Source organism: Pungitius pungitius, chromosome 11 (assembly GCF_949316345.1).
Source record: "Pungitius pungitius chromosome 11, fPunPun2.1, whole genome shotgun sequence".
In the NCBI taxonomy this organism is placed as follows: Eukaryota; Metazoa; Chordata; class Actinopteri; order Perciformes; family Gasterosteidae; genus Pungitius; species Pungitius pungitius.
In genome coordinates, this window is record NC_084910.1 from 20,417,707 (window position 1) to 20,442,607 (window position 24,901).

A 24,901-nucleotide genomic window follows, 5' to 3' on the forward strand; every position below is an offset into this window, starting at 1 on the left:
GGATTTGTTTTCTCTGAGGTTGATTTGATCCCTCAATGATTAACTAACTGCGCGATGAGGGAAAATGAGAATCGGCTCCGCAGTCTGTGTGACTCCGTTCATTCATTCAGGTGCTTTGTCTGCACACGGCTCATCGACGGGGGCCAGGGGGCACACCTGCGACCATTCGGGTTAGAATCTCCGTTTGCAGTGACGCCGATGAGCTGGAACAAGAACTAGAGCCTCGGACCAGAGAGTTGCTCCTCATCTGCAGTCAGGGCCTATTAGGTCCCTCAAAGAGGCTCTTTAACTTCGCCCTCATGCTGTGGCCACAGTTTGCCCATGATTGTGTTTTCCAGTCATAGCTTGCTGCTCCATTATGAAAATTGTTTCTCTTTCCACATCCCCCCCCCCCCCCCTCCATCCTAATCTAGTGCTCTACTGTGGCGTTGAAGCCTCTGAAGGCATGTCTTTTTAAAGTATCTCTGGCGCTCCCTTCAGGTGACTTAGGGGACGTCACGTCATGGGTTTCAAACGTGCTTAGCCCCCTCTTTCATCTCACGACATTTGGTTCAGTTTGGTTCTAAACAGTCAAAAGTTCCAACAGGCATAAAATCATCAAAGCTGTCTATTAGCATTAATATTAATATTCCTGCTGTGGACCTGGATGATGTTGCTTTGAATTCTCGCCTCACATCTGACCTCTTTTACCTGTCGTTCTCCGCCTCGGGCTCTCTCAATATCTTCCCCCGACACGAGCTTCGACCTTGTCGTTTCGGAGAGGGCGCTATATCTTCCCAACTCACTCCCCCCGATCCCCGTCCCACCCCCCCCCCCCCCCTGTCAGCCTGCAGTTGGCGGCGGGTGGGCGGCAGGCCGCAGCTCCCACGGCACCAGATGGGGCATCGTCAGGAACTGCTCATACTGCTCTCCTTCCCTTTCACCCCTTTGACGCGACATATGAAAAAAAAGTGACCGTGAAACGTTCAATGACTCACCTTTTCTCGTGGATCAGTGTAGAGGGGGGGGGTGGGGGGGGGGGCGGTCAGGACTAACTGACATGCCAGATGCCATGGCATGGATCGGCATCCTGCCGGCACTTCGACACTAATATTTTGGGCTGCTCTGTATTCCGTGCACATCCCGCGACGTCCTGAGCTGCTGTCCGTGGGGGGGCGGGGGCGAGGGGAGGGGGGTGGGGGGGGTTTATCCGTGAGGTGCTATCAAGGTCAAAAATGCCTGTGTAAACTCCGTTTATTTCTTCCCCGAGCAGAACCTTGTTCCGTGGGGACGGCTCTGCTACGCCGTCATCTGGTCTTTTCTGACCAACTCCTCTGAGCCCACAGCGCCTCACTCAGGGAGGGGGCCCTCGCTGGCTCTTCATATGCAAGGAGGGCATTTTGAATTCAGAAAACATTGCAAATTCTTTCCAACGGAGCGTGAAGACCTTTTTGGAGAATTCTTTCCGTTTCGGTTCAATACGCCCCCCCCCCTCCCACACCCCCCACACACCCCCCATCTGCCTTCTCCTCATTCGTCGGACAAAGCAGAAGTTTGTGAAAAAGCGAAGGAGCCGTTTGTAAGGAACGCGGCGCAGGAGGTTTGAATGATCCGTTTAATGATGTTACCCCCCCTCCCCCCCCCCCCCGGTAACGGAGCGTCGCTGTTTTTATTAACGACGGCCTGCGGACAAGAGGAGATGAAAACCACGTGAAGCCCCACATAACTTCACCGACGCCTCATGAAAGTAACAAGCGAATAAGGCTCACAAGGCAACAGAGGAGAAAATTAGAAATACGAAGTTGTAGTCTATGATGGTTGTTTTGTTGTTGTGGGGGGGGGGGGTTAACCTTGTTCATAATAAGTTACCAGGAGTTTCAGAGTGAGCAGAGTTGGGCTCAGAATGTGTTTGTGGCCGCGGGCGCATTGGGGGGAATGTTCACTTTGAGGAAAGGTCACCGCTTTGGAGTAAAAGGCTTTCACAACCAAAGTGAAGGTCAGCAGACGGACGGAGAGCAGCTCGCCAAGGCGCTCAATACTCGCCAACCTCCTTTGTAACACTGGAACAAACTCATTGGCAAGAAAAGCAAATAATCTTTTTTTGAAAGCCATTTAATAGCAAAGAGAGCCAGAGTACAGTGAATCAAATAGCAGAGTGTAATGTGCCTGAGAGCTGTCACAGTGAAGCGATGATTACATCCTCCTCAGAGGAGCTGCTTCTGCTTCGCAGGAACAGGTTGGAAGGGAAACAAATCAAGGAAATAATAAAAAAACTCCCTCCCGCAAATGACTCATTCGCGACACACAGTTTAGCAATTATGTTTGCAACAGAAAGAAGGAGAATTGCATATGTGGAGTCTTCACAGCTTTACATGAACCTCTAACCCTAACACAGAGGACGAGTCGCCCGCCTCCTCCTCTCCTCCCAGTCTGCCCCACATCCACCCGCTCATCCATCTCCATGCTGCCCCCCCACCACCACCACCCCCCCCTCCTCACCCTTCCGCCTGCCTGCGCAGTCAGACCAGAGGCTGATGGTCTGCGCAGGTGGAGGAGGCCAGGGACTCCACGCTGCTTTTGTAGATGGGCTTCTTCTGAGAGCGGTCATCACTGGAGAGAGGAGACAGAGGAGCATCATTATCCTCACATCGACCGCCCGGCAGGAGATGGCTACGAATAAGTGAGAAAATTATGGATGGGACCGAGCGATGTGGCCCTGAAGTGAAAGTCCATTTTTCTCCCTTTAGCGCTCTCTCTCTTTTTTAAAAATGTTTTATTCACATGTGCTCGTACACACATGGAATGCCCTCCCATAATAACTCTACTTCTTCTAGGCCACCACAAAGACACAGGGAACATGTATAAAAGTGGTCGCCAGTGGCAACGATGTCTTTTTGAAATGTCTCCACTTCAGCTCAGGAGGGAAACGCGTTAATAAGAGAAGCCGCAGGGGGTCGCGGTCTCTGACGCGCCGACGGCAACGAGTTAAATGGCACTCCGCTTCTGCTCTTATCGCCGTTATGTGCACTTTAAATAATGTGGCGTAATTGAAGCTGCCGCTGTGAGCTCCCGACTCTCCACAAGCAGAAAGGCCCGTTGGAGAGGGGGGGGGGGGAGGGGGGGGGCAATGAGAGAGATAAAGGACGGGGTCAGTCTGAGCCGCTGGGAGCGACATCAATATTCAACGCCTTTTAAAAAACACGTAACGGCGCCCAGACTCCAGCCTGGAAAAAAAAAAAGATTCCTCGGCAACATGAAAACGACACGTGATGTGAAGTGTGTCTAATACGCACAAACACACACACACACACACACACACACACACACACACACCGAACGGGAAGGGGCCTCGGTTCCATCGTGTGCGACAGAATGAAATATAGCAGCAATAACAATAACCGTGAAACCAGATCAAACTGCGGGAGGAGAAATCCGGGATGAGTTGGAGAAAATAGAAAGACGAGTGAGGACCAAGTGCAGTAAAAAAACCATATAAATATATTTATGACGGTTGAAAAGGTGGTTTCCTCTTGTGAAAACACACTCACACACACACAGCTGTTTCTTACATGGGTCCCTTGCAGGCCTTGGCGAGCCGGGCCCTTCGGCACAGGAAGGCGCTCATGGACAGGACGAGCACCAGGAGAGAGAGCACCGCCGCCGAGGTCATCAGCACCAGGCGGCCATTGCTGGACTCGTACCAGCGGGCGTCCTCTGTGGGACACACGGGTTCACACGTCAAGCGCGCCGCACGGACTCTGAGACAAAGTGCCGCGCCGCTGCCCCCCCCGCAGAGAAAGGACCCTGATGATTACGGGCCCGAGGATTAGAAGCCTGTCACATGCGGATGTTCCACTGCGCGCGTGGAGATGACTTCTCGCCCCCCCGGGAGTGTTTGATTACGGTTTGCACCGCTGTTCTAGTGCAAATTCAAAGTAACAGCAGCGACATGCAACATTTACCCGCCGTAGCGCGACCATTATTCCAGCATCTATTATGATTATTACTTTTTTATTACTAGACGTGCTGCAGAGAAAATCCTGGAGAAACTGGTGAAACGCAGCGACCAATGAGACAACTGGACAAGTAATTGGATAAGTCCAACATAATAAATAACATGCATCGAGTTAATTGCATTTTCAGAGGTTGCTTCATTTCAACGAATGAGATTGCGAGGCTTATGAACCCCGCTGGGTGAGAGCATGGCGTTTAAAAAGTGCGTTGCAGTAGCACAACGCCGTCAGGTCAATGGTGCACAGAGGAGGTGTCATGAATTGGATTCGCTGTTATGTTGTAATGAAATGAATCGTCCACTCGAATACAAGCTCCTCTGTGCACGAGGAATAAGATGAAGTTGTTCATGAAGACCGAAGCTATAAGGGATGTTTTTTGTAATCTCCCCTTTTTTCATGTCGTATCATTACGATTATTATTTCCTATTGTGATGGTCATCTTTCAAGAGTCAAAAAGGGGGCTTAAAATTACTTTGGTGCTTATGTTTGACATTTCAAAGTAAAAAAAGAAATCAAAAGGTCAAGTAAAATCATTTTGTCTTTTTCGGTCTAAATAATGATCCTCTTACTTTTAAAGTTGAATTTGGTGCTGTTCAGTCATTACCTTTTATTTATTTTAAATGAATGAACGTCCTCTGGTGAATGTCTAAACCTCTCCTTTTTATTATCATTCTTCTGTGCAGATAAATTCAAGCGAACCCTGTTCTTCTTTAGAAATGTGACGGGTTCAAAATGCACTTTCGCAAATGAGAACTTCTGCTTGTGCTCAGACAAAAAGAAGGAAGTACGACGCAGTGTTTCAACCAGCAGTTACAGAGAAATAATGCCAGAGCGTTTCTTAGAATGAAGAAGTGGGGAAACGGTTCATAAGAACAACAACAGCACTGTTGACCTTTAGCCTCCTCTTACTTGACAGCACACTGATGCTGATGGTGCTCTTCTTGCTGAGCGACTCCACAGAGGGATGCTTCGCCATGCAGGTGTACTGTCCCCCGTCCGTCACTGTGATCTTCCTCAGCGTCAGCGTGGAGGAGGGCAGGATCCAGTCGTCACCCTGAAAGGGGGGGAGGGGGGTGAGGAGATGGAGACTTAGAGCAGAGTCTCAGAGGTGAGGGACACAAAGAGATGGGGAGAAGACTCAGGAAGGGATGTAGAAACGGGGGACAGAGCGTTGTTGTGTACGAGGGACAGAGGGACAAAGACAGAAAGAAATGGTGGTGCACGTCCACCAGAGAATTAGAGCCCAGGGTCCCAAATGAAGTGCGTTTACCTGCGTGGTCATCCCCAGTGAATGAACACATGTGGACTCGAGTCAATAACCCAGATAACACCATCATGCGCAAAGAATGGAGCCGCAACAACAGACCGCTAACGCGACGCGTAATGAGCCGGCGAGGGAGCGGCAGGAGACGTAGACACAGAAATAGCAGCGCTATTATGAGAGGGAGCCCGACATGGGAGGAAACAAATAACGGGCCAAACACAAGGATTGGAGAAAACAAACCAACACAGGGGAGAAGGTAGAGGAAACAACAACAAAAAAGACATTACAACATGCAAATGATTTGGCTCCTGGGAGCCGCGCCTCCTGCCAAGAAAGTCATTTCAATTTGAATGGATGTGAATTAAGAGGATTTCCCATAAAGACCAGGTCGGGCCAAAGCGGCGTTTTGTATGCAAATCCAGCGGCTCCCTAAGCAGCGCCCCCCCCCCCCCCGTCTCCACATCTGTCCAGCTGTCATCACCTCGCGTCATTCCCTTTTGGATCGGAAGCCTTTTTTGTGACTCGCGCAGACGGACAGGTGAACGAACCAATGACTCCTCTTCTCCACCAAACGGACAGCAGCACGATCTTCTGCTAATAGGCTCATAAGCACTGTAACGTTTTCACTCAATTGGATTTAGATTTGTAAGCTCGTTTAAAACCCGGATTAGCAGTGACCCTTTCGCATGTTAACCCTGAATACACTTATCAAAAAGAATAACTAAAGAGGGGAACCTGATACCGTAGCTTCGATGCACCTGTAACCTTCTAGTGGGTTTTATGGTGACTATGAGTTCATCTAGAAGGTGTAATGGCACTTTCTCACCACCAGGGCACCTCCCAGCTCATCAACCTCTTGTGGTTCTACATGCCTGTTGTCGCTGGCGTCTTACACAGAGATGTCCTGATTTCCCTCGGGTGAGGGAGAACAGGCCAGTTGAATAATTCAATACTGGAAAACCAAACACACACAAAAACCATTAGAAATCCATACGCATAATTGTTTTCAGGTTGACTGGCTCTTGTCTAGACCTCATTAAACTATTAATCCTCTGTAAGTGGTGCGAGGCGCGGGGGGGAGGCCTAAGCCAACAGGTCACTTAGACACGGATCACTCCTTCACCAGAGAGGACGGAGCCACGACACCCGAGGGGGGGGGGGGGGGACAGAAAGGGTGCGAGCAGAGCCAAGAGGGACGCGGGGCGCCGGGAAGGCGTGTCAGAAGGTGACAACCTGGATGTGAGAAGGTGTTGCCCTCCCCCCCTCCCTCATGGCCTGGAACCAGACAGGGGAGAGGTGTGACGGGGTCCCTCACCTCTTTGCTCCACAGGTACGTCGGCTCCTCCGACGCTCTGGCGGCGCAGTGGACCACCACGTCGTCCCCGACCCGCACCTTCAGCTCCGTCAGGACCCCGAAGTAGCTGGAGAAGCCTTCCCCGGTCAGCGACAGCTCCTTCATGTCTAAAGCCCAGCGGGGGGGGGGGGTAACGAAGCACAGAAGGGCCTGAACACACGTCTGCGGCTGCTTGGAACAACTCGGATCTTTAAAGTCGACGGGGCTCCGGTTTGAAAAGGTACGACGCGCCGCCTCCAGCGATCGATGACGACGACGACGATGATGATGATGATAGGCTTCATCTTATCGAATGTCTTTAGAGAGGCAGTGTTGTGAATAATGGCTCATCTTGCATCTCTGCAGGTGCCCCCCCCCCCCAGCCCGTTCTAATCTTTGCCTCTCATTGATTCCTCTCATGAGGCCGAGCAGCCAATCCGACGGCATTAAGGTCGATCTGATGGCCGCTGAGAAGATGGAGGACACTGATATTCGGACCGGCACGTACACACACCCGTGCACCGATAGCTTCAAACCGGAGCCCCACTGGGGGGGGGGGGGGGGGGGGGGGGGGGGGGGAATGGCTTTCTGTGCATCTCGCAGAGGGAGATTAAAAAAAAAACGAAAAAAGTATGAAGCTAAAATGTGGTCAACGTGTCACAGCGACACAGCGTCTGCGCTGCGGTGGTTTTGTTTCACACCTCTGCTTCATATGGACGGATCTTGTCTTATTTACTATTAATGTGTTTTTCTATTCCTCTCTTATGACAAAAGTGTCTCTACTGCCTGCTGCTTGGAAACTTCTCACGTAGACTGTTTGCAGATGGACTGTCAGGTCTTTGTTTTTTTTATGCTTACTTACTTCAGCATTATTATTATTATTGGAAAAGTGAAAACCCAGAAGCAGTTTATCTTATTCGCACATATGTCATTCCCCTCCGCAGGAGACAGGCAATGGAAAAATAAAGTGAATGAAATAAAGAATGTGGGGTTCCTGCATTCATCAGAAGACCCCAACGTGTTGCCACAGAGTCTCTGTTTCCACTCACAATGCATTTTGACCTCCAGCGGCGGGGAGGCCAGGTCCGTGGCGTTCGCCCTCTGGTCGTCGTACGCACAGCGGTACGTGCCGTCGCGGGGCCATCCTCCGTACCCCACAGTCAGGGACAGACGGTCCGCCGTCCTCTCCAACCAGACATCGTAGAAGCACATGGGGCGCAGCTCCACTGGACGCCAGCGCTGCGTGTGCTGGAGGAAGAACTTTTATTCAGCTTCACTTTCTGTTGCATTTACACGAAATCTGAGAATAGAGCGACATCGGTGTCACTGGGAGGAGCGCTCTGATGGGGTCTGTCTCAGGCTCCCTCACCTTGGAGAATTCCTCGAAGTGGACCTGGCTGATGTTGCGCTCCGGGTCGGAGCTCATGCACTCCAGCGTGAAGCTCTCTCCATCCAGGACCGGCTGCGTGGGCCCTTTGATGAGCAGACTGGCTGCGTGGGGACACAGATCACACACACTGGGATTACTGGGATTGGCGCTCCCCGTGGCTGACATTTGCTCCAGGCCCTTCTGGAAAGTCCCCGCGAGCACGTGACCAGCAACCGGTTCCGCGGCTTGGCTTGTTTGTGTTTCCCTTCCGGGGGGGGGGCCGAGGATCACACGGCACTGTTTACATGTATAGCCGGGGGGGGGGTACGGGGTTGTGTGGACGGGTCGGCGTGTGCGCAGTATGTACGACATGAAATGCTACTGAAGGGCTGGTTTCCGTTGTTCCCTTGACAATAACATCCACATTTCCTGTTTGGGTCGAGACGCGTTCATGAAGAAAAGACCCGAATAGCACTCGTTGATTTACCCGAATAGAGCCATGTAGATAAATGTTTTAAAGCCGTCACGTCTGTAAAAAGCTCAGAGAATGTTTTTGATAAATGAAATAGAAAAATGCATATTTACCTGAATTGCCATGAATCAGGGCGACCAATGCAGTGATTACAAAGACTTTCATGACTGTGGAGAAAGAAAAAAAAGGCTTCAAACTGTGAAAACACTGGTGCGCACTTCAATCCAGTTTCTGATGCGAAGTGAAAGTCTGCTCAGTATTTATCATCACGAGGAGGAGGTGTGGCATGTGTGGCTTCAGGAAGTCAGTCGACACGCAAAGAAAAACAAAACCCAAAACATCCCGCTCCCCCCCCCCCCCCTCCCCCCCGAGGGGCACACACAGGCCGGGACGTGTTGTGTGGGCCGTGAATAAAGGAACTTGGGCCCCGATAATCAAACCGCCATCGGTGCGTCACTGCGCTCTGAGGCTTGTCGTTGAAAGTTTCTTCTGACGCAGTCAAACAGAAAGGGAGACGAGTCCTGACACGTTACGCCGCTTGCTATCTGATCCCCGACAACAAGTCACGCTTCCTTCTTCGGGGCCTTTTTATTGATCGGCTGTTAACCAGAGCCGAGGGGCGGAATCGAAAGGGATCACCGGGCGCCTACTGTGAATTATGACCTTTAGACCCATGAGCGACTTACCCTGGAAAACTCAGTTCTATATGGGCCTTTGTCTCAGCTGATTCCAACCCGCGTCTGGACAATAAATACAATGATACAAAAATACAAATACAATAAATGGGAAAAGGGTGTGTAAGAATACAACAGAATACTGGGGGCGTGTTCATATGACATTTGGGAGGTTACAGTAAACGATGGTGCAAGACTTCAACTGACACTATGCTTGACTTAGATTCAGACACAGATCCAGAGAGTAAGTCCTCCAACAAGGGGAGAAATGTGACTACTACACGGAAAATCAGTTCAATGAAAAGTTTGGGTCAGAACACAATATAAAGATAATACACTTCAATAGTAGAAGCCTTTACGCTAATTTCTACAAGATTAAAGACTACCTAGACCAGTTCACCTCACCGCTCAGTGTAATCGCACTCTCAGAGACCTGGATTAGTCTGGAGGAAGGGGTGGAATTTGAGTTGGATGGTTATAATCTGAATTATGTAAACAGAGGCAACAAAAGGGGAGGGGGAGTTGCACTTTATGTTGATAGAAGACTTAAGTACAAGATTGTTGAAAGTATGACGGCTGCAATTGATGACATATGTGAATGTATTACTATTGAAATTGATATGGGGAAAAGGAAGAACATCATTGTTCAAGGAGGTGATGGAGAGTATCGCTCCAAACACAGTATGGAACACAAACATCTGCCGGTGTTTGCAATCTACAGTGGTGCACCTAGGTTGGCTGAAAGGAATGAAATGATAGAAAGGAGATTAAGAACGGTTGACAATCTAAACAAGTTCAGAAATGAATTAAGTGCACAGAACTGGAGAAAGGTTTATGAGGCAGAGGAGGTTGATTATTCTTATGATTCCTTCCTGCAAACCTTTCTGATGTTATATGACACATTCTGTCCAATTCAGCAAAGCAGAAAACGAGCAAATCGCTCAGATAAACCTTGGCTTACAAAGGGTCTGTAAAAAAGAAGAACTTCTTATATAAAGAGTTTATCAAGAATAGAAATAAGGAGAAAGAAATGAAGTATAAAAGATATAAAAATAAATTAACTGATATTATGCGAAATTGTAAAAAGGATTATTATTGTAAACTACTAGATAAAACTAAAAATAATATAAAGGAAACATGGAAGATCTTAAATTCAATTATAAGAAATCAATCGACCAGCTCTGGGTTGCCAGAAGAAATTCTAGATAATGATAAGATTATTAATGACAAAAAGGAGATGGTAGAAGGCTTCAATAAATTCTTTGTAAATGTGGGCCCTAAACTAGAAGAGCAGATAAACCTTTCTGAAGGACACCGATAAAAATTAAATTATTGCCATAGTTAACTTAAAAAAAAAAAACATCAAGAAGAAGTTATTATTAATATAGCACATATCTGTAATGTTTCACTTCAAGCGGGCTTCTTTCCAACCAAAATGAAAACTGCTAAGGTAATTCCGATTTTCAAAGAAGGTGAAAAAAACCTTTACAATAACTACAGACCAGTCTCCCTGCTTTACCAATTTTCCAAAATTTTGGAAAAAATATTTGCTACAAGGATGGACAGTTTCATAGATATACGTGGATTACTCATAGATAGTCAATATGGTTTCAGGCCAAACCGATCAACATCATTGGCACTCATGGACTTAGTAGAAGAACTGACAAGCACAATAGATAACAAAAAGATGGCAATAGGGGTCTTCATAGATCTGAAGAAGGCATTTGACACAATAAACCATGATATACTGCTACACAAACTGGAAAGCTATGGGATCAGAGGGGTTGGACTAAATTGGTTACAAAGTTACATAGGACAAAGAAAACAGTTTGTACAGATAGGGGATAAGAAGTCCACCTTAAGAAATATTTAAACAAAACCTTACGTAAACGGGCTTTCAAAAGTCTCACTGAGTGGGATTTCTTATTAGACATAATTCCAAGTATCCATAAACGTTGGTGGTTTTTGGCATTTTTGATGTGTTGTGAAAAACAAAAATCCAATGAATTTGTCATTCGAGTTGTTGAAGCATGTTGTAGTTCCGCAAGGCGTCCAGCGGGGGGCGGGGCAGAGCCGACGGGTTTCCACCGGAAGCGCAACTGCACAAAGCGGAAGTGGAGGGGAAAGACAACCTCGCCAATTTTACGAGCTTGTGCCGAGACACTTTTAGGGTTTCTGTCGGCATTAAAGTCACACCGAGGCAGAAACATGGACAGATAGTGTTCGTTTCATCGGGTGAGTTGCCGATCGAACGCGTGACTTCGGGATGTACCGCGGTACGAAGCCGTGACGTTAGATTAGCAGCTAACGCTAGCCCGTCCGGCTAAGCCCAGAGCTTTGATAGCGGCTATTGTTTTTAGCTCATTACCTTACGTTAGTCGGTTTTCCGCTTGTTTCACTTGTCGTAGCCGCGTCCTGATTGTTCTGTGAGTGTGGCGTTATCTTTCCAAGTCGGTGTTATGTTGAGTAACGTTATATCTGTCATCGTTTTACGGCTAACTTGCTGCATCTTGTGAAGCGAAATGGGAAGTGAAATAGTAACATACACCGCTACGAATTAAAGTCGCGTAAAGTAAACACAAATCATCAAATTTAACACGTCATTTCTATATTTAATATCTGTTTCGCACAGATTCTTCAAGCACGTTACGGATGTTTATCTACCTATAGCTGGTGGAATGTTAACGTTACGTCATCTTCTTAACCCCGCCTTCTTTCCCAGATTTACTGAGGTGGTCCCAGCAGACGATAATCTGTCACATCTGTGCCCATCTTGGACGGTCACTCTCAGTTTGGATCACTGATAATCACCAGAAACCCTCCCACCTTTCCCGTGGCCACCAGCATGGCGAACAGCATCCCAGCAGCACTAAAGGTTACTGGGACCCCTGGCCCTGCTGGCAGAAGTAGTCCGGAGGGGTCTCAGGTCAGTTCTTTAGTGTTAATTCACCAAACCCAAAGGCACTGCTGCAGCATCTGTAAAGACGTCTGCAGGATGCATGCCTCAACAACCTTCCATCGCCCATTGTGTGATTTGTTTCATTCACGTCCCCAAACAGACCTCTAGAGACCGACCATACAATGTGGATCTTTTAGCTGCGTTATATTTGCACCTTATAGTCAATATGGAATGATACCCAAATTATTTATTTTTAATGTTGATAAAAAATGGGAACACCGTTTATGTGACTGAATAGATCCCTTTCCCTCCAGGTGCTCAGCAAGAAGAAGCTGCAGGACCTGGTGAGGGAGATCGATCCGAATGAACAGCTGGACGAGGACGTCGAGGAGGTTCGTCTAACACAACTCTGTTAAAGTGGCCTCGGTGCATCCCAGGATTGATCTGCTCACACAATAAATCAACGCTAATGTTTTGGTGTAATTCATTATTGCACTGCAGCATCTCACATCCATCTCCACTATGTTCTCCACAACCACAGCTCAGCTAGTAGTGATTCTTAAAGACGAGTAAACAACAAAACAGCTGTTTTCTAACTGTTTGACTTGACGCATATCTTGTAAAACTTGTTTTGCTTGCTGAGACAAACCAGCCCCTCTTTTCTCCTGCGTAACAGGGAGGAAGCACAAGACTTTAGATCTGTTGTGTTCTTCCGTCCTATCTATAAATTTCATTTTTTATTCCAGTGAAATAGTAACGAGTTGAGTTACCGTCCCGTTTTAAAAACATGAATATATTCTAATCCGGTTCTGAATTCGTTCTTTTACTGAATGATGTATTGAAACGCGGCCCGACCCCTCCCTGTTGCAGCGGGGGAATGTTTGCTGTGCAATTTGCTCTCTAGTTCCCCAACCCTGTGCCACATCCATCATTTGGAAATGTTGTTCTATTGAAAGCCGGGCTGCATGAAAAGCTGTCAGCAGCTGAAAATATGAGGGATTCCTCCAGCCGCTGTAGAATGGCTCCTTTTTCTGAGATGATTGATGGCTCTCACGATGCCCCGTCTCTCCTCAGATGCTGCTGCAAATCGCAGACGACTTTATAGAAAGTGTGGTGACAGCGGCGTGTCAGCTGGCTCGCCATCGCAAGTCCAACACCTTGGAGGTGAAGGATGTTCAATTACATCTCGGTAAGTTTCTTCTTTTTTTTCTTTTCTTTTTTTTTTTGCAGTGTTGCGAAATCAAATCCTCTGCCCCGAGTGGGCTCGGTATCGAGCGCGTGGGGGCTGGTGCGTATTCGCTGTCGCAACCGGCAGCTGCTCACATGCGCCGATCACATTGATCAGGCACGTTCAAGGGAAGCCTCAGAAAGCAAAGCGGGTTCCACCCTCTCCGTCCTCTGTGATTCATAGTCCCGACAGCATCCGCTTTCACGCGGCGTCTTGGCTTTAAAAGCGCTCGCCCGCAAGAAGGTGTTGCGAGGTTCCCCGTGGCCACGTCTCCAGCTTCTGCTGTGTGTCGTCCCCTCAGAGCGCCAGTGGAACATGTGGATCCCCGGCTACGGCTCAGACGAGATCCGGCCGTTCAAGAAGGCCTGCACCACAGAGGCTCACAAACAGGTGAGCGGGCCCAGGCGCCGCTGGTGGAGGCCGTGCAACTGTCGGTCAGTGGTGTTAATAATTGATTTTCATATTTGGTTTCCTTGCAGAGGATGGCGCTGATCCGCAAGACAACCAAAAAGTAGCACGGCTAACATGTTGAACCCGCTGTGTGCGTCGCCTCTTTAGTTCTTTTTTGGTTTGGATTCTTTCTTTTTGGACCTCCGAGTAGCAGCGATGCTTCAGTTCTTCATTAGTCTGATTGTCACAACAATGTAATTCTTCGTCTGATTGTGTTTCGTTGCCATTGAGTTTAAGCCTTGCAGAACTCAACCTTTTTGTCAATAAACATTTACTGGAATTGTGTTTGGATGATGACCTCTAGTCCCGTTTAGAAGTAAATGTGTTTATCTACAATAATAGATTATAACGAAGCTCCCTTGTTCATTCACTCCAATCATACATTTATTATTAAACCAAACAGGAAATTCTGTTATTAATCATGTTTGTGTGTTACAGAATGTAAAAGGGTTTATTTCAACTATCCATGTAAATTGTATTTTTACTTTGCTCTGTTTCATCGAGACGATGGAAGAAATGGTGCTGAGATGTTGACTTTCACAATGTCATAAAACAAATAAACGACTGACCTGTTATAAAAAAAAAACGTCTCGCTAGAATAAACTTAAACTCCTATAAAGCCGCACGGCTTCCAGCTGTCAGGATCATCTTGGGGGAAGTTTTTTTTTTTTTGCACAGACACAGGAGGCCTTTAATTCAGCAGATGGACAGTAATTGACAAACAACAATTCAAAAGAACATCCAGAGGCCCTAGGAGTTAGAATGTGAGCTGGTCTCTGGCGTCTGTGTTCAGTGTTAAACCCCCCACTCCCCCCCGTCGGCATGCCAACGTGTCTCAATCAGCAGAAAACAACGTCATTAGTTTTCTCCATCAGCAGCACGTCGACCTGCTGCAGGAGGACGAACGCAGAAGGTCACGGTCGCCCGTCAGTGGGTTTGAGCTAAAAACGCTGAGTTCAATTTGAAGCCATTTGATGTCAAAGCGTTGAACAAACAAACATTATTTCAGATATCAGTCCCATTACAAATGATCACGTTGTGAGGGGGGGGTGGTCTAAGGACAGCACTTCCTGGGAGGCGTGCTGGGCCGGGCCGGGCCGTCCCTCTGCAGCTGCGGCGGCGGGCGGAGGGCGGCGCACTTGACGCCGTCCCAGCCCTCCTGCGGCTCCACCTCGCCGCTCCGCAGGCCCTGGTAGATGCGGCGGGCCAGCAGCTCGAAGGCGTCCTTCACGTTGTGGCCCGTCTTGGCGGAGGCCTCCACGTAGGGGACCCCCAGCTGGCCGGCCAGCTTCTCCGCCTCCTCCCGGCTCACCGCCCTCTGGCCCTCGGCGCCGCGGTCGCTCTTCTGCCCCACCAGGACGAACAGGACCTTCTGCGGCCGCACGCGCTCGCACACCTCGGCGTGCCACTCCTGGACGTGGTCGAAGGAGGCCCGGTTGGTCATGTCGAACACCAGCAGGCCTCCCACCGAGTTGCGGTAATAAGAACGGGTCACTGACCTGAGGAGGGAAGGCAGGGGGGGGGGGGGGGGGGGGGAACAGTGAGGACCTCATAAAGCCGCCGCCCCCCCCCCCAGAGGGCAACTATCAGCTGACTCTAAACAGAGCTTTTTGTTAGATAAGCTGATTGATTCTGTAATCACGGCGTGTAGAGGGCAGAGTGGCTTAATGTTTAAACAGCACCATCCTTATGAAAACATGCCTGAGCGTTTCGCTGACTCAGAGGGGGGGGGTTAGCAGGGGGGGGGGGGGTTAGCAGGCCGCTGATATGCAGAGACACGCACGCTTTGCAATTAGCTCCGCTGCGTTGGTCCAGAGGACAGACGTGATGGATTTAAGAACACAACGAGACACGTTACTGCGACACTCAGAAAAGGAGGCGCCTCCTCACCTGAACCGCTCCTGCCCGGCCGTGTCCCAGAACTGAAGCTTGACGCGGACCCCGGGCTCCACCTCCAGGAAGTGAACGTAGAAGTCCACACCCACCGTCTGGTTGATGGACTCCAGGAACAGGTCCTCGGTGTAGCGCTTGAGCAAGGAGGACTTGCCCACTGTGGAGTCCCCCAGCATGATGATCCGGAACTGGTACTGCCACAGAGTCAGGTCCATTGCTGCCGGCGCTGGAGGGAGAGCGAGCGCCGTGAAGGCAGCAGGAGCGTGGAGAGACGAGATCAACGAGAGATCCACACAGGAATTATGAAAGCCTTGATCGGGATGTCTGAAGAGACGGCACCATGGGGGGGGGGGGGGGGGACGGAGAGAAGTCCTGATGAAGGAGGCTCGGGCCCGGTGCTCCCCGTCTGTGGACACTCCAAAATGTTGAGGAACAAGCACAGCCTGCCACTCCTGATCAATCCCACTATCAGCAGGGCAGACGGGTGATTGCATCACAGGTCCTCAGGCTCACAGGTCACCTCCTCCTCCTCCTCCTCCTCCTCCCCTGAGCACATGTGGCCCACACAAGGGACCCCGGCTCCGGCTCGGGGGGGTTCTGGTCTCGAGCCGATGCTGCGGGCGCCGTGCAGTGGGTGTGGACTGGTGAAATTTGCTTGTTGTAGCTTGACACAAGGCGGGGCGGCGTCGGGTTACACGGGGAGGGCCCCGAGCTGGAAGGAGTATGAGGAAGTGGTAGCTCAGCTGTGAAGGTTATCGAGGCCCTGACTGTCACACACTGCCAGGACACGTCCATTCAGGTCCGTCCTGTACGGCAAACACCTAAAAAAAAAGGGAATCTGAAGACAACGCGGTTGTAAAGGTCAAGGAGGTCGACCTTGTTCTGGTGGTGCAATGAAACGTGTGTTCTGTATCTGTTGAATAAAGGCCACATCGTCAGGAGGAATAAAGTAGATTTATTCACTGTTTACACACATCACACATGCACCTGATTAATAGAAAAATACTGCTTCTCATAGATTTGGGTCAGCAGCTTACAAACGAGGTCAAACCCTAACCAGAACCATCCAGGTGCTCGAAATAGAACTTGATGCAGATGTTTCCATTTTTCCTGTTCATACGGTTCTGTCAGGTGGGACCGGTCATATTTTACAAGAAGTTGGCAGGATGAGTTCCTTTTTAATGCACCAGACTTCACGTTAGCTGATAAAAAGCTCTGAAGCAGAACTGGGGAGTTTAAGCCTTAAAAACGTAGGTTCTAAAACACCCTAAAGTGCAAAATGCATTACAGAGTAAATTCATATACTGAACACAGAACCAGTCTGTTGGATGAGAAAGGGTCCAAACGTCAGACTCTGCGACCGAGTGCTACATTATTTAAGAAGTTTAACCACAGACACAGATTACAAGTCAGGATTTGAAAGCAGGCATAAAACCTAAAAAAAGAAAAAGAGGAGAAAACACTTAAAATAACAGACAAAACATTTCAGTTAAATGTATAACTGCCATGATACCCAGAAACATTCTGACAATACAGCTGCATAAAGAAGTAAAATGAATGTTTTCATACTTTGGATTCATTTGCAGGAAAGTTGCCTCAGAAACAATCCAGATATTTAGACACTGCTGCAAACTAATCTGCTTACGCCGAGCGCCCCGATTCTCCACACTTCACTGCGAAATGCATTATTCATCTCCTGGTGGGTTTGAGGGAGGATCATGAATAGAAAGTTCCTCGGTGCGGACGGGCTGGGATTCACAGCTAATCGGTTCCTACTTGAAACGTTCCTCTTCTTGCACATAAAGAGAGTTTTAAATGGGAGCCCCACACAGTTCACCTTCACATTCAAAGCGTGATATATTTTAAAAAGAGTGAAGTTGCCACCAGAACGGCTTGTTGTAGCCATGGAAACGGGAGAAGCGGTTTGTTGAGAACCCGGCGGGCTTCACTCTCAGGACAAAGAGGGGAACTTGAGCTCCGACAGGTCGGCTTCGGGGGAGCTGCTGCCGCTGCTGCCGCTGTACGTGTCCCTGTGAAACCAGAACACGGCATTAATCCAGGTGTAGCAGGACCGCCAGGTGCAATGATGATGTGGTGTCACTACAGTCGAGTAAATTCAATGACGCATTAAAAGAGAAGCAGCGATACAGCAGTTTGGTGTAAAGGGATCGAATGAAACTTAAATGGATTAGAGGTCAAATAAGAAATGACGTGTAAACGATTTAATGAATAAAGCTCTGCGCCGATTCTTCAGAGTAAAAGCGGACTGCAGCGTCGTATTTGGATCAAACGTGAAACGAACCGAGCGTCGCTCACCTGGGGGAGAGGCGGCAGCCCTTGGCCAGGTAGCCCGGCAGCTTCCCTGCAGCAGCCAGCATCAGGCCGAAGTAGGGAGGAGACGGTTTGATGGGCCTGGAGGTGAACTCGGGGTGGTACTGCACTCCGACAAAGTAGCAGTGATCTGGAAGGACAAAGGGCGCTCGGTCAATGCGGGCCGCGCGGCGTCCTGCTCGTCACTGGCGTCCTGCTCAGCAGCACGTGGACCCGTGTCGTCACACTTTTTACTCACCGTCTAATTCGATGATCTCCATTCGCTCTCCTTCCACGTCCTCGCCGACAAAACGAAGACCCTTTTGTTCAAAGTGCTGCTTCAGCTCAGGGTTCACCTAAAATTAAATTAGCAGTGGTTCAGAGACAAATAAGGTCACGATGACCTCTTGGAATCCAACACTTGGAAACAACAACATGTATTTGTGATGAAAATGGAGCGTCGAGTGCAAGCAGAGTGGAAACGGCTCCTTTATCGGCTGAGGTCCTGCAGCTCATTTATTAAGCTGTCAACACTGGAAAAAACAACAAAAACGGGCCTGTGCCAAGATGGGTCAAACCATTCTGGTAGGGGGGGGGGGGACGGACTCGTTATAGGACAAGTAAATTGAATAATAACATTACGTTTATGAAATTATACTTATTGGACTTTTGAATGCATGCCAATCATCAAATACATCTTAAAATCAAGAAGGCTGCCTTCAAGTACACCCAATACATAACAACCCCCCCCCCCCCCAGTTGTTTGCACTCTCATCCCAAAACGGGTTAAGACCCTTATTTTTACCTCAAATCTGTGCCTGTGCCTCTCATCAACAAACTCCACGCCGCCGTACAGCTTTCCTAGAACAAAGAACCCGTCATCAGGCGGATGAACGATGGTGTGTGATCACACACACCTACTCAGAACACTCGGGGGGGGGGGACGGGGGACGTACTCAGAACACTGGTGCTGGATTTGAAAATAGTCCGCCTCTTCCCCAACCGCATAGTCCCTCCCATCTCCCCGGGGTTGTGCTCCGGCATGTCGATCACCTGTGGGGACCAGAGAGCAGGTTAAAGCCATCCGGGTGGACCGTGGCGATGAGGTGGGACGCTCAGAGAGAACTGACCACTGGGTGAGTGGATTCGGGGTTGAATTCGGTGGAGTTGGCATCTGAAAGAGATCACAGAAGTGAAAACGGATCCATCGGGTCGTGTAATCGTTGAAGTGGAACGCAGAAGAACCTCCGGCGCCGCTACGCACCTTCCCACCCGAGGACGTTGCGGGCGAACTCGCACACTGCGAGCTGCATGCCCAGACACACTCCTGCAGACGGAGAGACGTACGTTAGGACCTTTGCACAGTGAGGAGCTGATATTTGAAAGTGATTCATTTTAAGTAAAAATACATCCATTTGTTGCGATTTGGTCTCATTTGACATTAAAGAATCTGAATTCTGTACAAATATAAAAGACACAAAGTAACCGATTTCCTCTTTGAATCGTACAGTGGGTTCTGTAACATCTCTATACACAGCATGTTGTCAGTGGGTGGGCGTGTTCCGTACTCTGATGTGTCAATCAAAGGCAGCTGGTGTCGCTGACCTCATGGGGTCCTTCACAACAACCACAGACATGACCTCACGTACCCAGGAACGGCTTATTCTGTTTCCTCGCCCAGTTTATAGCGTGCATCTTGCCTTCTGTCCCTCTCACTCCAAAGCCTCCTGGTACCAACACACCACTGTGAGGGGGGGGGGGGCAAACATACACAATCTAAAAATACTTCTATAAAGGAACATTGAACATTTAATCAAGTCACTTGAAAACTATTGAGGTTTAATTCAAGACAAGTTTTTTTAAAATACATTTTAATACATTAGATACTAAATTGGAACATCTTGCAAAGAAGTAGCTAACATGTAAAAACATGACTTGTTTTTTGGATATCCAACAAACACTATATTGTATTTGGAATAGAATACTTGTTATTCTGGTTTTTGGGCTTGAGAATAGTCACAGGACTTAAAATACACTCTCTCTCATTACATAGTACATTGCAGAGGTAATCCATATATAAGAAAACAACCAAGAGGCATTGATCACGTGATAAAGCTGCTTAGAAGCCCCGAGCAAGGCAGCACTTTGCTGCCATCATGTGGCAACTCAAAGTCACAACAGTTTTTCTACTCACTGAGAGCTGCAGAGCTTCTGCCAGGCCTCGTGATACTTCACAGGGTCACTTTGCTGCGTGGTCGTCTCCAGGTCTGCAGAGTCTATGTACTAATGAGTGCAATGAAAACAAGGACACGACGCCGCTGTCCAATTCATGCTCACCTTCATTTATTTTCATACAACCACTTCAATCAAATTCATTTCTCTACTATTCTAAAGCAATGCAGCAAAATCAACAGAGGAATATTCAAAACATAAAACAGAAATGTTATTGATTCGTACCTTGACTTCAAGCTTGTGATTGACGGCGAGGGCGGAGTGCTCTAGGGCCTTGACCACAGAGGTGTACGAGTCGGATAACTTTGTGTATTTCCCCACCAGGGCTATGGAGACGTGCTCCAGGAGACGGGCAGATCTGAGGGGGGGGGGGAGAGAGGAGGGTTCACACCGCCGGCCTGCTGCATCCACTCAGCACTAAAGGGGTTAAAGGCGCACACACACACCTGTCAGCCATCTCCTTCCACTTTGTGAGCATCTTTCTGGGCTTCACGTCGATGGGAAGGCTCAGCCGCTCACAGAAGTAGCTCACGACCCCCTGGTCCTCCAGCAGCAGGGGCACCCGGTAGACCGAGGAGACGTCGTTGACACAGATCACCTACTTAAGAAAAATCCACAGTGAGACACACTAAACTAAACTAAACTTGTTGAGGGGTCTAAAACTTTTGGGAGGTTTTTCTTCTCCTGAGATAATCAACATTTGAGGCTGTAAGTTCTCGAAATACATGCTGGAGCTTAGTGTGTCAGACCCATTCCAGATCCTCAGACAATAATTGAATCAGTGTCACTGCTCCCAGTCTCTTCCATTTATTCCACAGCTCTTAATAAGACACCAGAACTGCTGCAGAAGGGCTTCTGGTGAGGTCGTGGGATGTAGAAACAAAGCCACTGTACTTTACCTGCGTGGGCTCAACATGACAAAACATGGAGATCTTCTCCTTGGCGGACGTTTCTAGGGGCGAAGAACAACGGCACATAATCTGCAAAAAAACCCCAATATGTTTATTTTACAACTGGACAGGCAGAGAGCCCCAAGATGTAATCCTAGTGGAAACACAGATGAATCAATCATTACGTGACGTAAGCTTGAGCAGTGCTGATGTATGTCCAATATGTCAGATTTGATTGGGTTGTGTACAACATTAAAACACAGCTAAGAATTATTAGATATTGAATTTCAACGCATACAGGAGTATTAGAGGGATGTTATTATCCTGGTGCAGAAGGTAATAACAAGTTTCACAAGCAAGTTCAAATCTTATTTACCAAATCTGGAGACAAGCCCAGCCCTCGGAGTTCTCGCACACTGTTCTGTGTTGGTTTGGTCTTCTGCTCTCCTGTGGCGTTGGGCTGAGGACACACGTGTGTGTGTGTGTGTGTGTGTGTGTGTGTGTGTGTGTGTGTGTGTGTGTGTGTGTGTGTGTGTGTGTGTGTGAGACAGAGGAACCAGACGTTATTCTCTAGCTCCTCACCTTTCGATTAAACGCTCAAACCAAACAAAGCCTAAACTTGTCACTACATGAAGTAACATGTCAACGGGACACACCTGAGGGACCAGGCTGACATGGATGTTGCAGAAGTTCTCCCTCTTCACCTTGAACTGGAACTGTCTGAAGGCTTCGATGAAGGGCATGCTCTCAATGTCCCCCACTGTGCCTCCCAGCTGTTGACACAAAACAGCAGCTCAGACCACACAAACACACAGGTGGGTTCAAATCCACGCATACAGCCGTTGTCATCAGCTGTACTGAGCTTAGAAAACCGGCAGAGCTGGTTCTGGTTCCCACTACGAGAAAATAACGTAAAGTGCAAACAACACCGACTTACCTCAATGACGCAAACCTGAGGCTCCACGCCATCATCATCTACAGAGATCCTGGCCTGCTTCATCACCCACTCCTGGATGGCATCTGTGATGTGGGGTACCACTGAAAACAGATTTAAAGCTAGAAGCTCGGGGTGTGTGGTGTTGTTGGTGCGAGGCTTCCACGTTTTCTTCCATGCTCACTCACCTTGCACGGTCTTGCCCAGGTAGTCTCCCCTCCTCTCCTTGTTGATGACCGACTGGTAGATCTTTCCGGTGGTCAGGTTGTTGTCTTTGGTAAGACGGATGTCTAGGAAACGCTCGTAGTTCCCCAAGTCCAGATCCACCTCGCCGCCATCGTCGAGAACAAAAACCTCACCTGCAACACAGCGACGTTACGTCCATTCGCTTCAGGTCAGAGAAACGTCAACAAGAATCTGTTGTATGGAAACAGCAAACAACCAGGACCAACTCGATCTCTCACCGTGTTCATATGGCGAAAAGGTGCCGGCATCGATATTGATATATGGATCGATTTTGATGGCAGTGACGTGAAGGCCGCAGGACTTGAGGATCGTCCCCACGCTGCTGGCAATGATGCCCTTTCCAATACCAGATATGACCCCTCCGGTCACCAGGATGTACTTCATACCGGCCTGAGCACAAAGCGAGAGGAACGATTACTGCGCGTGTAACGTCCTTAATGACCACGCGACCTCAAACGCAATGGCGGGAAATAACAACTGCAGGCGGACGGGAAAGAGCAGCCTCCCGCGAGCTACCTGAAGCTAACACCGTTAGCATCACAATCCGAACAGTTTGGCAGGCCGATTGTTGTCGGCTAAGTGACATGTCAAAACGATAACAACGAGGGGAAGTTAGTACTAACGTTAATAGTAACTAGGGTTACTGGTTGAACCGGCTGGGTCTGTCTGACTGCTAACGGTTAAACTAGCTAACGTTAGCTGACTGTGGCCACTTCAGAGGCCCCACGAACTTACCTCGCGGTGAGGGACGCTGGGTTTGGCTGTCAGTGGTTATTTTGATTTCAACGCACTGTGTTTACGAAGCGTCGCTCTCTCGCGTCCCCTAGAATCACGTGACAGGACAACGCGGCTCGCGTGGGTTTCGCGCTCCGTGTTTTCTATGCCCTTGTTTAGACTCTCAGGCAAATGTTGTACCGCCCCGCCCCCTCCCACCAGATCGACCAATCAGGTGCAGGTAGGTCAGGGGTAGGTTAGTTGTTCTGTGGAGGCGGAAACGCCCCGAAGCACAAGAGGCGTGTTTCTCCGTGTGACGTCACATGCATTGCTCAGAATATGTCATTCAAGGTCAATGCACAGTACAGTTTATTGTAATACCATGGATAATGATGATTAATAATACGTTTCATATTGATCATGTGCTCTTACATTACCACTACTTCCAATTTGGTGCTGTACACAAATCCAACCCAACCAAGACTGATCTACATTACCTTTATTAGTTTTGGTGGCCTACTGTCAACCTGAATATGGCCTAGCATGTACATTTAGCATTTTTTATTTGTTCCCTATTTTTACCTTAGTGCTACTGGATACACTAAATTATATTGTCACTACAACTTTGCATTGCATCTGCTGCACAGCGATTGCGCTCCGGAATCATAATAATCGTATCACAAAAAATTGATTTTCCTTATAGAAACGAAGAATAAAAAATTGTCCTTTCCTTGGACAGTTAGAGGACATCTTAGATCTTTACTGTTCACGGGCTTATTCTATAATATCATCTTGCATATCTTTTTTTACTTAACATTTAAAAACATCTAAAATATTTTGATTTTAGATGTTAATTAAATATGATTATTAATATTATTTTCTATCATAATTCTGTCACCTATTCTTTTATTTGTATTCTTTTACGATGAGTTACCTTGTTACAGTTTCACCACTAGGTGGCATGTATGTTCTATGTCGCATTTTCTTCATTTTTCTTAAACGAATTTGAAGATTTGAACTTAGTTACACACACATATTGGCCCTTGTGACTTGAGGTGAATAAGGCATCAGATATAGCAAAACAGAGATTGATACGGTGTTGAGCAATGATCCTCTCACGGATTCTGTACAAAGTAGAGCAATTGTCCCTCATAACCACATTGACACAGTAATGCTGTCTGTGAGAAATGAACGTTTTTCTTCAAGTTTTGGTTTTTTTCGCTGCTCCAGTTTTGCTGCGGGTAATGAGAGCGGTGATTCTAATTCATTTCTGTCCATGATCTTGATCTAATTAAAGACCTCATCCCTTCCACCTCATTTTCCTAAGCCGTTCCCTTCAATTACATCTGACAAGTGAGCACAGACACACATTAACCTCCTGCATGAAGAGGTACTGTGCTCAATGCAATCTGGAAATAAGGGCGATTCAGAAGCAGTTCCACCTCCGTGAATGCACGTTCAGGGTAAAACCCACCTTCAGACGCCTCTGTTTCCTGATACAGCTCATCCTTGTTCGTTAATGATTTATTTTTGCTATCCACAGCTGAAGAGAATATCGGAGCTAATACAAGACTGATTTACTTTGCTACTATCAAAATGGACCTTTTTGCACAGATGTGTCAGTTTGGTTGAAACGGGACATTTATCATGTGATAATTTGATTATTGATTTTTTTTCTTTCTGAGGGACTCTTTGCCTTGAAATATTTCCACATTTACAGAATGTAAACTGTACTTCCCTCTTTCCTTTTTTAAATTTCAGTTAAATAACACACACCTAAATGTGCCTCCCTTGTCTTCTTTCTTTACTAATTATTACGCTTTAGTAGCAGTAACTGAACACCTTTTCTACTCTATATTGAAGTGAAACTTCCCCCCCCAGGTCTGAGCCTGAGAGATAAAACTTTTCATTTGAATAAAACCTTGACTCATCGACGATAAACATGCGTTTCATCGCAGTATAGTCCCATCATTGAGTCTATTGTTTAGAAATCACCTTTAA

The 24,901-nt window shown here is 48.0% G+C and overlaps 4 protein-coding genes across 4 annotated transcripts; 1 reads left to right on the top strand and 3 right to left on the bottom strand.

Annotated features, from left to right (window-relative positions):
• Window positions 1–2,472: 2,472 nt before the first annotated feature.
• On the bottom strand, window positions 2,473–8,721 carry si:ch211-79k12.1 (uncharacterized protein LOC568891 homolog). The gene is made up of 7 exons (XM_037455031.2): window positions 8,544–8,721; window positions 7,959–8,080; window positions 7,639–7,837; window positions 6,572–6,717; window positions 4,902–5,046; window positions 3,549–3,693; window positions 2,473–2,589 (listed from the first exon to the last, which is right to left on the bottom strand). The coding sequence occupies exons 1-7, from the start codon at window positions 8,593–8,595 to the stop codon at window positions 2,499–2,501; spliced, it is 900 nt and encodes a 299-aa protein (XP_037310928.2). The 5' UTR covers window positions 8,596–8,721; the 3' UTR covers window positions 2,473–2,498.
• A 2,458-nt stretch (window positions 8,722–11,179) lies between these two features.
• Window positions 11,180–14,040, top strand: taf12 (TAF12 RNA polymerase II, TATA box binding protein (TBP)-associated factor). The gene is made up of 6 exons (XM_037454172.2): window positions 11,180–11,339; window positions 11,827–12,030; window positions 12,318–12,395; window positions 13,078–13,192; window positions 13,533–13,621; window positions 13,711–14,040. Exons 2-6 carry the CDS (start codon window positions 11,950–11,952, stop codon window positions 13,744–13,746), a joined length of 399 nt encoding a protein of 132 aa, XP_037310069.1. The 5' UTR covers window positions 11,180–11,339; window positions 11,827–11,949; the 3' UTR covers window positions 13,747–14,040.
• Window positions 14,041–14,055: 15 nt separating this feature from the next.
• rab42b (RAB42, member RAS oncogene family) lies at window positions 14,056–16,279 on the bottom strand. The gene is made up of 2 exons (XM_037454171.2): window positions 15,572–16,279; window positions 14,056–15,180 (listed from the first exon to the last, which is right to left on the bottom strand). The coding sequence occupies exons 1-2, from the start codon at window positions 16,066–16,068 to the stop codon at window positions 14,736–14,738; spliced, it is 942 nt and encodes a 313-aa protein (XP_037310068.2). The 5' UTR covers window positions 16,069–16,279; the 3' UTR covers window positions 14,056–14,735.
• A 230-nt stretch (window positions 16,280–16,509) lies between these two features.
• Window positions 16,510–23,111, bottom strand: LOC119197661 (CTP synthase 1-like). Its single transcript, XM_037454170.2, has 18 exons — window positions 22,922–23,111; window positions 22,405–22,576; window positions 22,129–22,299; window positions 21,944–22,044; window positions 21,663–21,779; window positions 21,383–21,466; window positions 21,016–21,096; window positions 20,563–20,714; window positions 20,342–20,474; window positions 20,079–20,167; window positions 19,534–19,628; window positions 19,149–19,211; window positions 19,015–19,058; window positions 18,841–18,937; window positions 18,690–18,745; window positions 18,144–18,240; window positions 17,891–18,035; window positions 16,510–17,604 (listed from the first exon to the last, which is right to left on the bottom strand). The coding sequence occupies exons 2-18, from the start codon at window positions 22,568–22,570 to the stop codon at window positions 17,526–17,528; spliced, it is 1,770 nt and encodes a 589-aa protein (XP_037310067.1). The 5' UTR covers window positions 22,571–22,576; window positions 22,922–23,111; the 3' UTR covers window positions 16,510–17,525.
• Window positions 23,112–24,901: the final 1,790 nt, after the last annotated feature.

Excerpts from the sequence above, each read along its gene's own strand:
- si:ch211-79k12.1 (XM_037455031.2), bottom strand. The coding sequence starts at position 8,595 with ATGAAAGTCTTTGTAATCACTGCATTGGTCGCCCTGATTCATGGCAAT. Across the intron at positions 6,718-7,638 it reads GCTGGAGGTCAAAATGCATT|ACATGAAGGAGCTGTCGCTG; the intron begins GTGAGTGGAAAC and ends GCTGGGCTTTAG. Across the intron at positions 2,590-3,548 it reads AAGGCCTGCAAGGGACCCAT|TGATGACCGCTCTCAGAAGA; the intron begins GTAAGAAACAGC and ends TCCTCTCTCCAG.
- taf12 (XM_037454172.2), top strand. The coding sequence starts at position 11,950 with ATGGCGAACAGCATCCCAGCAGCACTAAAGGTTACTGGGACCCCTGGC. Across the intron at positions 12,031-12,317 it reads GTAGTCCGGAGGGGTCTCAG|GTGCTCAGCAAGAAGAAGCT; the intron begins GTCAGTTCTTTA and ends CTTTCCCTCCAG. Across the intron at positions 13,622-13,710 it reads CCACAGAGGCTCACAAACAG|AGGATGGCGCTGATCCGCAA; the intron begins GTGAGCGGGCCC and ends GTTTCCTTGCAG.
- rab42b (XM_037454171.2), bottom strand. The coding sequence starts at position 16,068 with ATGCAATCACCCGTCTGCCCTGCTGATAGTGGGATTGATCAGGAGTGG. Across the intron at positions 15,181-15,571 it reads GCCGGGCAGGAGCGGTTCAG|GTCAGTGACCCGTTCTTATT; the intron begins GTGAGGAGGCGC and ends TTCCCTCCTCAG.
- LOC119197661 (XM_037454170.2), bottom strand. The coding sequence starts at position 22,570 with ATGAAGTACATCCTGGTGACCGGAGGGGTCATATCTGGTATTGGAAAG. Across the intron at positions 20,475-20,562 it reads TGGAAGGAGATGGCTGACAG|ATCTGCCCGTCTCCTGGAGC; the intron begins GTGTGTGTGTGC and ends CCCCCCCCTCAG. Across the intron at positions 17,605-17,890 it reads GGCTGCCGCCTCTCCCCCAG|GGACACGTACAGCGGCAGCA; the intron begins GTGAGCGACGCT and ends CTGGTTTCACAG.